Source organism: Crinia signifera, chromosome 12 (assembly GCF_055691185.1).
Source record: "Crinia signifera chromosome 12, ASM5569118v1, whole genome shotgun sequence".
Taxonomy (NCBI): domain Eukaryota; kingdom Metazoa; phylum Chordata; class Amphibia; order Anura; family Myobatrachidae; genus Crinia; species Crinia signifera.
Window position 1 is genome coordinate 68,277,031 of NC_139228.1, and position 13,355 is coordinate 68,290,385.

Consider the following 13,355-nt stretch of genomic DNA (forward strand, 5'->3'; position numbering starts at 1 on the left):
CCGCGGCCGTCTGTCATTGGCCGCCGATTCGGGAGCCATGATTGGCTCCCGAACGGCGGGAGATTCAAACTGACGCGAGCGGCGCTTCGCCGCCCGCACTGACAGCGCTGGGATCGGTGCTTTGATCCCAGCGCTGTTCCTCCCCGTCGCCGCCTGCACCATTGGCACAGGGATCAAACAGCTGATCCCTGCGCCGGGGAAGGTGGTGTCCCGTGTGGGACCCAGCCCTCCCTCTCCTCGTCTCCGCTGCTGCTCCGGTGCTGGGAGCAGGGGAGCTGTCCCAGCACCGGGGCATATCATTACAATACCCTGCATCAGTTTTAGCATGGCCAAATAACAAAATTGTAGCAGGGCATGATGGGATGTGTAGTTCAACAACAGCTGGAGTGTCAAGGTTAGCCATCACTGCTATATACAGCACTGCTATATTACAGGTATAAGGGGGGGTACTCTGTCCCTTTGTACAGATATAAGGGGTGTTGGGGGGATTACTGTGTCCCTATGTAAAGGTATAAAGGGTTTGAGGGGGATAACTGTGTCCCTATGTACAGATATAAGGGGTGGGCGGGGTTATACTGCCCCTACATATGTGTACATGTATAATGGGAGCTGCAGCGCGAGAGGCGTGCGCGCTCCCGGCCAAAGGCGCCCTCGCTCCCGCGGCGCCGAGCGCCCGGTGAATGATTTCTCCCAGCAGCCCCCGCGCCGGCCGCTTCCTCCTGGGCTCCCGGACTGGACATGGCGTTCACGTTCGCGGCCTTCTGCTATATGCTGGCCCTGCTGCTGACCGCGGCGCTCATCTTCTTCGCAATCTGGCACGTAAGTATCCGGGCGGGTGAGGCTCCGTGCCCGCCTGCCTGCCGTGCCCCAGCCGCCTCACTGGGATATGCTGGGGCTTGTAGTTCCACCAGACAGTGTACACGCTCCCACCATGTCAACCTGGGGCAACACAAGCACCGCCCCATTCGTGTATGTCTCTCAAAAATAGGACTCCCAGTCATGGTGTCACGTTATACATATATGTCCCACACATTCCATTGCCTAACACCCCATCCCTAACCGCCCCATACACACAGTCAGTATTCCAGTGCATGCATTTACTATGACAGGCTGCAGCCGCGCTGCTACCCTATGGGTGGGATTGGAGGGGTGGTAGGGGGTGTGGTGGCATTATTGCTGCCATCCTAGTATGACCTATGGTTACCGCCAAGTGGCATCCCTGTGGGAGGCATAGTTGCACGCATGTGCACTGGATAACTGCAGTATTCTGCAGTCTCTCCCTGTGGGAATGACGTCCGCCGTCATCGGTAAGAGGATCCCGCATCCAATGGAAATAGTGTTTCTATCAGATCAGGAACATAATGGTTGTCGGGAATACGTACGGATGACCAGCGGTGATATTGCCGACAGTCCGAATACCAACGCTGGCATCCCAATGCAGGGAATCCGAACCCACGGCCTAATGCTAGCCCTCCCAGCAATCGGGATTCTGGAGTCTGTATACTCATCAATGCCAACATTCTGGCAACTAGTCGGGATGCCAGCGTCGGTATTCTGACTGCCGGCATCCTGTTCCCTGTGATTCCACCTGTCCTGTAATAGGACAGCTCAGTGAAAACTGTATAAAGGAATTGTGATCAAGCTGTGTCTGGGAAATAATATATAATAGTGCTTAGTATTTTACCACTGGCAACGACCGCCATGTGCAGTGTAAGATTGTAGTATGCATTGCAGACTATGGAAGGAATTCTTTGAGGCCAATACACACTAGGTGGTTTTGGGCTCAAAGTAGCTTGATTTTCCCGTTTTCAACTCATTGCTGGGCGAAAATCACTCTGTGTGTATGCACTGAGTGGTTTTCACATCATCGTTCGGCACACACATGCTTGGTGTTTATGCACCTTTACTGCAGGATTTTTACTTGCTGGTTATAACCCCTTTCAGACCTACTACCAGGGATCTTCACGAAAATGGTGAAACTGCCATCTTTCTAGTGATTTTTGCAGCAGTCACAGAATTCCAGAGGGTTACGTATTGTGCAAATGGACTGCACCCATTATAATTACACCGCTGCACCCTCTGGTCTACAGTTCGCTGTCAGTAATTAAAAAAAAAACAAAACAAAAAAAAAGCTAAAAACCTGCAATTGCCCTGTGGGAAATTAAATTCCCTCCTTATGACAGCCTAGTGTAAGCTGTATCTATTCTTAAAAGTGATCACTATCCAATCAGCCTTTGTAAATTGCTGCCGCTAATTGAATTGCCTGCTGCATATTTTAATCAAACACCAGTTCCACAATGTCGGCTGTTCTTATCGGAGATGTCATATTGCTGGGTAACCTATCATCCTCTTCCTGAATGCTGTAATAGGTGCCTACTGCTAACTGCATCTTTACAGTCTGACTTAAAGGCTAGTAAGTGCTCACATATATACAGTGGCCACAATCTCCCCTGCTGTATTAAAATCCATAGTGGGAACCAAAGGGTAGTATCTATACCAAGCCTGTACCTGTCTAGCCATACTATTGCTTTAACAACAATATTATATTATGGCTAAGATCAATTGTAGTATCTGTTCGTATCAGTGGTTATGGACTAGCCCCTGGCAGAAGAATAGTGGCTGGACTGAGTAACTGCTGCAATGAGAGGAGGTAATCCCTCATGCTCGGGGCAGGGAAAAGTCTGGATGAGTACCTTCACCCCTGCCAGATGGTGGGACAGTTCTAGCGCTGTAATTCCACTTGTGAGGGGAGAAACACTGGGCCCAGTAGGTGGCTCTCTTGATGGGGTTTGTAGCCCCTGAAGGATGACAGTGAACGGCTCAGTTTAGTATCCATTCCCAAGGAGCAGAGAAACGTTGGGACTGAGTAGATTGCTCCCATTCCAGAGGTTCATAGCCTTTGATAGGAAGTCGGTGAAAAGCCCAGTTTAGTACCTTAACCTTGGGATGCGAGAAACACTGGGACTCAGTAGATTGCTCTTCCGAGGGGGCCTCCACCCCTAAGGGAGTCAATGGAAAAGCCCAGTGGAGTATCCATTCCCATGCCAGGGGTTGGAAAATGCCCTAGGTAGGAACGGAGAAACACTTGGTTGAATGCTGGCTGCCTGGAGCCCGAGGTTGCACTGTGACCCCTGGGAAACTTGGGGAGGAGGCGGGGGCCTGAACTCTGCACAGGTGATCCAGCTTACCATGCATACTTGCACTGTGCACTCTCCCTTTAGGTTAGACTGCACGTCCTTACCTTGGGCCTTTTGGCTGGGGTTGACAGTTTTTCACACCCCCACTCCGGCCTTCTAGTAGGGGTCTCTTTATTATTTATTTTCCTCCTTCATGTTCGTCACGTTTTCTGTAGTGTGTCACTTTTTTTTTTACGGCTGTGTGTATGACCCTTATGGTCTATCCACTCCCTAATGTATCAAAGCTCTCATCCTTTTGGGGAGAGCTGTGTTCCCACGGGGTGACCCTAAGCGCCAAGGCAAAGGGAAGCCTACTGAGGGTCTCTCCAAACTTCAATTCGGAGGACCCACCGCCCTAACCCAGGGGTTGAGGGAAGAGGATTGCTGTAAGCTTCACCGATCCCTGTTTTCCTCTCTTCGGCCTTACGGCTGAGAGGGGTTAGGGGAGTAACAGGGCCATTCTCCTTTGGGAGAGGGTCCATACGTATGTACGGCCCCCTATGCACGATTTAGGTCACTGCACTAGGTGATGGGAGCACACCTCGGGTTCTCTGAAAGAGAAGAGAAAAAAAATATTTGGTGACATTCAGCTTTATGATCTGTGGTGTTGTGACACACTATCATTATAGTTCAGGGTCCACTGTGTGGTATTGAGTCCCGCCCATGGCTGCAGAGAATTACCATTTGTGTAATACTTTTGTTCAAGCTATCTTCTATTACTGCAGATGTACGACACCCACATAGTGTAATAGCAGTCACTGTGCACACTCTGGTACTGTTTGGCTTTTTCATAGCTTTTCTCCCTAGTGGGCATTATTCAGCCGCACCCAGTGGGACTGGTGGAGAATAAGGGCTTAAATTATCTGGGAGTATGGGAAAAATCAGAGCTTGGTTTGCTTCACGTCATCCATGTGTATTTGACACCTGCTCTGTAACAGGTACAGCAGATTCATCCTGCAGATGTTTATATAGGTAACTTTCTGCTTTGCATGAGGTGTAACAGTCCTGAGTGTGCGGAAACTCGCAAGACCAGCTAAACGCTGGTGTTCTGCTCGCTCTGCGTCATCTCCAGTGAGTCTGACGGTGACGTCTTCATTCTGTCTAAGTCTCCACCTAACAATTACAGCTTCTCTAAAAAGTGGGCATAAGCCTCAGACATTGAATATTGTATTGTAACGTGTCTATGGATTATATTTGCAACATGATGTAAGTTTTAATTACTTTGTTTGCTTTCAGATAATTGCATTTGATGAATTGAAAACCGACTACAAAAATCCTATAGACCAGTGTAACACGCTCAACCCGGTAAGTGTTCGGTTAAATCGGTCAGCGTATTCTCCTTAGGTCATGCCTGTGTCTGTCGCTGCCAGGGGCAGCTTCATCATAGTATACCTGGGCGGGGCACCTCTGTTAGCGACAGGAACTCTCCTACTACTCGGCAGCATGTGTTACTGAAATCAAAAAAGTATATTAGAATTTTTAGGTTCCTTTTGATGCCTGGAAGCATCTTCTATGGTGGTCCCCTGAGCCAGTAACCCATGTCACCCACTAGGAGGATAGCTGCTGCTGCTGCTATAGTGGGACAGTACCATAAGTGCCTGCATCTGCCCCCCCGCCTGTAAGATGACGTGTGTAGTACTGTATCTGCTTGTTAATCTCCCTGTGGTGTCGCCAGCTCTCACACTAACATTCTTTCAATCTGCTTTTTACTTTGTCGCAAAACAAAAGACATTTGAAAAGCTGAAAAAGATTAAAAGAGTGAAAATTGCACTCAAGGTGTGTACGTTCACTTTACTGTTGAATTGCTACATTTATTTAGGAGCATCAGTTTGTATGACCCTCTTCCCACTCCCTTCCCAGCCCCCAACCCCCTCCCCCCCTCCTTGCCTGTTCCATCTTCATCTCCACATCTGTAGCAAAATCTGTTTCTCTTCCCATCCGGAAGAACTTATTTTGCTGGTTGAATTAAAATGGCAAACTGTCTAATGCCTTCGGGAGTGATTTGTGCCCGCTATACCTGATTCTACAAACTGAAAATACCAGATTCTGCTAAATCCAGTCTAATATGACCTCTGTCTAATCCTCGCTGAGATGGATCACTGAAACATGAAGTCCTAATCGTACAGAAATTACCCTCCTTCCGCTGGGACTGCCGGGTACTCAATGGGTACCTCAGATGCATAGGGCAATCCGTCCTCTTCTGCGCCCCACTGTGGCTAATTACCTTTCAATTTGCACTTCTGTGTATAACAGAAATGGCAGCGCTTGGCAATGACATGCTGCATCCATCAGCCTGCCTAGGGATAGGGTAAGAGGCTGCTTTAGGAATATATATATCTAGGGCAGGCATGTCCAAACAGTGGCCCTCCAGCTGTTGTGAAACTACACGTCCCAGCATGCCCTGCCATAGTTTTAATATTACCTAATGGCAAAACTGTTGCAAGGCATGATGGGACGGTTAGTTTCACAACAGCTGGAGGGCCATAGCTTGGACATGCCTGATCTAGGGGGTAATGCAGCTTTAACGTGGCTAGAAGAGTCCAACATTCCAGCAATACGATCCGTCTCGCTGCTCCCTGTATATCTGCAAGTGTTGGTGCTTATGGAAAGCTACAGCATCAGGTTATGAAGAAGGCATTTCACAGTTCTTTTTCTCCTAAACGTCTCTTCATTCTCACACTTGTGGTAAAACAATCGTGTACATTGACTGTGACATCTTACTATTCACTGTGAGGTTATTAATATGCATGGCAAGTGCGATATTAACACAGGAACGTGCACGGCGTCGCTTCTGTCCGGGGATACGCATCTTTGTATTATTACGTCCTCCTGATCTAGTTGCAGATTAAGGGAATCAGCTAGATAGCAGTCCAGCAATATACACTCATGTCATTATTATGCAGCCCTGTCCAAGACATGCATATGGACTCATTGACCAGGCTCTTCTGTTGTTCACCGCATTCTGCTGCACCAACAAGCAGGGATTATGTGTCTGCTGCAGTAGGATTAGACTCTGTCTGTTGAGGGCGCATTTTGCCATATGACCTCTTTGTGTGTTTTCTGTTACACAGAATAAACGTCATTAGACTTCAGCTGAAATGTAGAGGCCCTTTTTATGAATAGAGGTATAAGATCCATTCTGTAAAAATAGATCTAGCTTATTCTTGTTTCCAAGTTAAATGTCAGTAACTAGGAGCAACAAGAGGAATCTGGCGGACTGTGCTGAATTTGTTGTGATACTGTGGGCCTGATTCTGAGCAGGACGCAGCGGAGCGCTGGTCTCGGTTTTATTGCACAGCTGCGGCTTTATGCTAATGCTACTCAAGCCGTTAACTGCTGTACAGATGGGGCTTGGCCCATCTTTGCAGGGCTGGCGTTTCTAATGCCAGCCCTGCCATTCTCGCCAGGGGGCGCGCACGCATGAGACGCTTGCGCGCCCCCTGGTAACTGATCCTGTCGCCTCCCCCGTCGTCGCCGCAGGTACCTCTCGCCACACCGAGCGCCCCCCTAACCCTGCCCGTCTCCGAGAGACTGGGACGGGCAGCGTCCCCGCCGAGAGACTGGGACGGGCAGCGTCCCCGCCGAGAGACTGGGACGCGCGTGCGTGTGAGATGCACGCGCGTCCCAGTTCAGTGTAGCCCCTGTCCGCCGGCGCTCGCCAGCAAGGAGGGTCTGGCGAGCCCCAGCCAAGGATGGCAGGGGCTACATCTGTATATTGGCCAAATGTCCGCTGCCCCCACCCTGCCTTGTAAATCCCCTCGCTAGCATGCGGATGTGTACTGCAGCACATCCCATGGCACGCGCCTGCGCGGCATAAAAATCATTTGATGGTTTCTCACCATAGAATGATTTTTCTGCCGTTCACAGTGAAGCCAGTGGAAATGAGAAGTAAATTCAGGATGTCTGCCGAATTCAGAGCGGGCGCTGAGATCTGACATCACTATCCCTGTGTCTGCAGGGGTACACCCAGTGTTTTTACTGGGACACCCATAAAACACTGGGTGTCCCCCCACCCCACCACTACTGTCTTCCCTCCCGTCTTGGAGCAAACAGCCCGGCAATTGTGGAGCTCAGAAGCCGGGGGTTTGCACATCGACGGGTACTGTACTGAATTTGGACCCTAACAAAATGGTCTCAATCAGCCTCATAGTGTTTGCTATGCGTCTATAGTGTTCGTTCTAGCACCCGGCATCTTTCAAACCCCGTGCAGGTCCTCTTTCCTACCTGGGGTATCGCACTCGGCTGCTTCTAGCACAGTTTTGGTCTCTATCGCAATACAGACCAGAATGAGCACCAATGCTGACTGCAACACCCCAAGAGGAAATGCACAGGGTACTAAAGGGTGCATGGCCTTAGAATGAACACTACATATGATGCCCACTTCTAGAGTCTTAAGATACTGCAGTCCGCTGGGGGCACCCATCAGTCACGCCATTGCATGCCAGTCCTATGTTCGGTACAGATTCTCCTCCTGAGTGTTGTCTCCCATGTGAGGGATTAGTGTCTGTGTGTGCAGCCACTAGAACGACTCTGGTAGTAAGTCTCTACGCGCTCCCTTCGTCAGTACATTATCAGTACGCATCTGTACGATCGCAGTTGTGACGCATGCACAGAGCGATTTACAATAAACGCCTAACATGGATATAGTGTGCAGTTCAGAATCAGGCCCCGTACGTCTACAGCGGGCACAGTACATCCCGGAGACCTCCTATGGGTAAGGCAGGAATATTTGCTGAGTGTGTTGGCAGCACGGGATTGATCATGTGTGTGTTCTCTTCCAGCTTGTGCTCCCGGAGTATCTCATCCACGCCTTCTTCTGCGTCATGTTCCTGTGCGCTGCCGAGTGGCTCACTCTCAGTTTAAACATGCCGCTCCTGGCTTACCACATATGGAGGTAACGTGTCACTGTCTGTGTCCGGAAGTTCTTTTGTGTCCCCTGTTACCGTAGGTTCCCCGCGCAAGCAAGTAAAGGTCCCCATCCCTACCTATTCTCTGTTCCGCACTGGCAGCAATGTGTAATAGCAGCACATCTGCTTCTCCTGTTACATCGCCCGTCAGACCCAGAGACTGATGTTAATACATCTCGTTAGTGTACCTTCCTGCATCACCCCGGTAATGAGGCGAAGCAGTGAAGAGGTAAACAGGTCATTTTGCCTATAAATGGGACTACGTATGTGATGAATGGGAAATGTTTTAATTACGGATACAAGGCTTCTATTTTATATCTGTGTTGTTCATTTGGTTTGGCCTATCCAATAAATGAGTTTTGGCCTATGAGTGGAGAGATGAGTTCTAGTTTTGAGCAGGTTAAGGGTAATTATCCTGCAGAATTTAATAATGAGGAGGCAGAGGGGAGTACTTGCGACATGATCGGTCATAATAATCACATGTTCTCTTGGAGGGTAATCTTGGAGCAGAAATTCTGGCACTGGATAGTCTGAACAAAGGGCCTGATTCAGACTCTGTTAGCAAGACTGCAGTTTTTGCAAATTGACTAAACTAAACCATGCTGCACCGCAGATTTAACACGTGCAGAGAGAGTTAGATTCGGCCATGTTTTTTGTTTCTGTTTTTTTTCCTTACACTGACCTTTATATATCAGTTTGAACACACCCACCTAATCTAACTCTCTGCTCCTGTTACATCTGCCCCACCTGCAGTGCAGCATGGCTTTGTCCATCTGCAAATATAGCAGCCTTGATAACAGGCCTGAATCGGGCCCAAAGTCTCTTGGGCATCCAATTACACGTTATGCCACGCGCCGTAATGCCCATTACACGTTATGCCACATAAATTCCGCTTGGCTAAATGATCATTGCTATGGGTTTCATGCTCTTTTCCAGGAGTTGCATGCTCATCCAGGGGTAAATGCTAGTTGCCATGGGGTTAACGTGCTCTGCCAGGGGTAATTGCTTATTGCCACGGGATACACCCCTCCCCCTCCCAGTTGTTCTTCCCGCAAGCGCACCCAGCTATGACCAGATTCTGCTTCCTCCCCCCAAAAATCTGGCGCCTGGGGTTTGTCGAGCCCTCTGTTAGCGAGTTATTTACATGTGAAAACCAATGAGAACTTGCTCTATGCTAGAAATAATGATTCTATACATTGCCCCATTCATCTTGTTTTCTCTATTCCAGATATATGAGCAGACCGGTAATGAGTGGGCCAGGCCTTTATGACCCCACGACCATTATGAATGCAGATATCCTGGCATATTGTCAAAAGGAAGGATGGTGTAAACTAGCTTTTTATCTGCTCTCCTTTTTCTACTATCTGTATGGGTGAGTTGCTCTTTGTGCCCCAGCTCATACAATGATACTGAATCTACAGTATGCAATGCATTGCTGTTATTCTATCAGCTGCGTGCTGTACCGAGGGCGGTGACATGACATGTAGTCACAGGATAGTAACGTCAGGAGGTCGGCACGTGATAGCCACTAATACGGTGCAATGGTTTACGGAGAGGGGATTCCACTTAATCAAATGTGGATGACCGTTAATTATTGGAAAAGCGTTGGTGGACAGCGAAGGGTGTGGATCAAGGGATCGACAGTGTTCTGGTTAACAGTCTTCAGGCCCCCATACATTAGGCCGACTTGTCCTAAGGACAAGTCGGCCCTGACTTCCCCCTAAGCTCCCCGGGGGAGCTTGATCAGATTTGGCACTTGATGTGCCACTATCACATGTGATAAATCGGATGCGATTTATCACATGCATAAGAAAAAACAGGGGAGCTGCTGGAGAGTTGTAGAGGCAGGCGGGGATCGGAGAGCCCGGTCTGGTCCTTTGGGATCGGCAGCTGCAAGCTGAGAGCGGGGACCGGTCCGGGGGAGCGGCAGCGATATATATATATATATATATATATATATATATATATATATATATATATATATATATATATATATATATATATATATATATATATATATATATCTATCTCTATCAAAAACAATCTGCACACTTGTATAAAGCGAAAACAAGCGGGTGCACAGTCACATAAAAGTAACTTGTAATATAAATGTAAGAAACTGGCACACCAAAAAATGCAAAAATAGAAAAAGTTTATTCCAAAAGAGGTTTTTAATAAAGAGTATTTCAAAGTCCATGCAGTGGGAGTAAACAATTCAAAAAGATATACTCAACAAGATCCCCTGCAGGTCTGCCATGCTCGACAGCTGTTTCGGTCTGCTACCGTCGTCAGGAGCTCCTGCATGGACTTTGAAATACTCTTTATTGAAAACCTCTTTTGGAATAAACTTTTTCTATTTTTGCATTTTTTGGTGTGCCAGTTTCATATATATCTATATCTATATCTATATCTGAAACATCGTGGGTGCCCATGATGGGTCAGATTCCGATATATCTTATGTTCAGCAGGTCAGATGCCCTGATCCGATGCGCGCGGGAATGCGCATCAGATCAGATGTCACAAACGTCCAATTTTGGGCCGATTTCACCAGATTTATCTGCCCAAGTGCCGAAATCGGCTCAAAATCGCATAGTGTATGGGGGCCTTTACGGTTGACCGGTACACATGGATGGCTTGAGGATGGTCCACGCACATTTTTGTTTTGGTCAAATCTTGTATATTTCATGTTATGTGCCCACCATCAATATAAGCGTGAAATATCGGATGCTCGCTATGATTGTCACGCTTACGGCAAGGTGGTAGTAAATTTAGCAGTTGTTGAGTTACGAAGACCCCCATTAAATTACAAATGTTATAGTGTTGTGTTGACAATATGATGTCGATCAATATTGTCAATCTACTATCCAGATCTTGACATGAAACCTTCCCCCTCCCTGCAGCATCACTGGAATCTATTAGTGTCAGGTAATCACACTCTCTTTTATGGTGGAATCCGAGTGTGAAAGAGGATAGGTTGTCCTGTCCCCACCCATAAACAATCATTCTGGAGGTTTTTTTTTTTTTTAAAGAGTGCAATGATATCACTTCCTGGCGACCGTATAGTAGATCATGAAACCTATTATCTCCCCCCTTCCCTTCCCATGGGATCTTGTCCTCCCAACTTCCAGCCATGTCAGTGGTCAGGGAACTCGGTCCTCATTACCCCACACAGTGCATGTTTAGCTGGTAACCCAGCAGGTGCACAGGTGTACTAATTACCCAGACACATTTTATAAGGTCCGCAGGTGGAGATAATTATTTCACTTGTGATTCTGTGAGGAGACCTGCAAAACATGCACTGCGTGGGGTAATGAGGACCGAGTTCCCTGACCACTGAGCTATCTCGTTTTAAAAGAAAAGCCAGATCTAATCATCTAATGTGAAAAAACAGGGATGATCAACATCAAATGTGATGCGATGCATTTAGCACGCCGGTGATTGGGACGCTGTCCATCTAAATCCTGGTACAGTGACAACACCGGCACCAGAATATCAACTGGTCCTTGCAGTCGGCGCTTCGAGCAATAAGTATGCCTGAGACTCTTAGCATTGGGGAGAAGGGAGGGTTATGGGGCAAACACACGGGGCTATTACAGCCACATTTCTAAGCAGTCTGATTAGAGCTCTTAGAAATGAAGCACGTATCGGTCCATGTGTACGGCCCCTGGTGGCAGCAATGTGCGGTACTGCGCGACACTACCGCCTGACTGCATGCAGTATAAATCTAGTCATCGTCCTTGTTTTCTCTATCGAGAACACGGGCAGTGACCGTCCGGCCCGCACACTGCTCCCATCCCCGAGGCATTAGGGTTATGCTATGGGGAGCTTTGGAGTTATGCAGTGATAAGGGAGCGAGGATAATTATAGGGCATTAGTGTGATCTTCTAACGAGTGCTTTCTTTCCTTATAGCATGATCTACGTATTGGTAAGCTCCTAAGGACATGTCCCGGAAGACGCAGGTTCCAGTTTATTGCATGCAAACTATACACACAGCATTTGATCCGACAAGATACTGCCGCGACAGCCAGTAAGGACCCCAAGGCCATGTATACTGGAGTGGGGGAAATGAGACTGCCCAATTTTTAATGGAGAGATGTATTTTGTGTCTGTGGGAAGATTTTCTTCCTTCTCCCCCCCCATCCCCATCTTATATGGAGACGAGGACATTTCTGTATATTTATCGTACCTTCAGTTTGTTCCTGTTTCTACAAAACTTTTATTTGCCGCTATTTCTTCAATCTATACAGTGTATATATACCCTTATATTTTTGCTTTTGCAAAACATCTTGCAGCACTGTTTATATAATTGCCACAGCTAGTGCTAGTTCAGCCTATGAATCTGTCATTCGGAGTCCATGTTTAGCGCTTTGTAGAATTCTCTATCATGAGACCAGAAGTCCGATTGTGTCATTTACTGGGGGAAAAAGTGGGAGGATCTGTCTTTTTGGATCTGTAGAGCTGCAGAGTCAGGTGATGGGATGCAAGGCTGGTCACCAAGCTCACATACAGGGTAGTGAACATCGATAATCGTTGTGATTGGTCAGTATCTAACACAAACCTAGAATTTGATGGCTGATAAGAGCCGATTGGCCCTTCTCATCTGCCCCATTAAACCACCCCCACCCCCCGTTGCTGCTGCGGAGGTTCCTTGTTTTGTAGTTTGAGTTATTTTTCAGCACAGCAGTTCTTGGACATTTTACCTTTTTTTGTTGTTGTAGGAATAGAAAGAAAACTATGTAATGTAATTTATACAATGTAAGCATATGTACTGTATATAACCAGTCAGTAAGCATTCAGACCGGACTTGTACGCGCGTCGACTGTCATTCGATAGAGGATAAAACTCCATCTGTTCTATTCTTTGAATACGTTTCGGTGCTGCTGTGAGTTCAATCTTTTGTATAATCTTCTTTATATATAGAACACAATGTGCATGGCTCACGTATCCATTCATTTGATTCCGAACACCCCAAATGCCTTTATTCTAGAGCTGAGAAATACAACAATGCAATATAAAATACCAATAAAACGCAAGAGATGACATCCTATACAGATTGTTGCCTTTAATGATGTTTTTCACAGTAGACTTGTGTGTGTGTGTATGTGGAACTATTATACTTGTGCTTTAGGCTTTTGTCTGATACATTGGGGGACACAACACAATGGGGATCTATGGCTTATCATACCATCCCTTTACACTGGGATGCTCATGCAGGTTCCAAGGCTAATTAAAACCAGGGGAAATGAGGGCTCCAAGCCTGAATTAGGCCCT

The 13,355-nt window shown here is 47.4% G+C and overlaps 1 protein-coding gene across 2 annotated transcripts; it reads left to right on the forward strand.

The window, feature by feature from the left end:
* The first annotated feature begins 632 nt into the window (after nucleotides 1-632).
* On the forward strand, nucleotides 633-13,133 carry CNIH1 (cornichon family member 1). Of its 2 annotated transcripts, XM_083167558.1 has the most exons (6): nucleotides 633-819; nucleotides 4,413-4,481; nucleotides 4,905-4,952; nucleotides 7,958-8,070; nucleotides 9,312-9,455; nucleotides 11,994-13,133. In XM_083167558.1, exons 1-6 carry the CDS (start codon nucleotides 739-741, stop codon nucleotides 12,019-12,021), a joined length of 483 nt encoding a protein of 160 aa, XP_083023684.1. In that variant the 5' UTR covers nucleotides 633-738; the 3' UTR covers nucleotides 12,022-13,133. The 2 variants fall into 2 exon arrangements, with proteins under 2 accessions (XP_083023684.1, XP_083023685.1); XM_083167559.1 differs by lacking the exon at nucleotides 4,905-4,952 and having other exon boundaries at nucleotides 645-819.
* The last annotated feature ends 222 nt before the right edge of the window (nucleotides 13,134-13,355 follow it).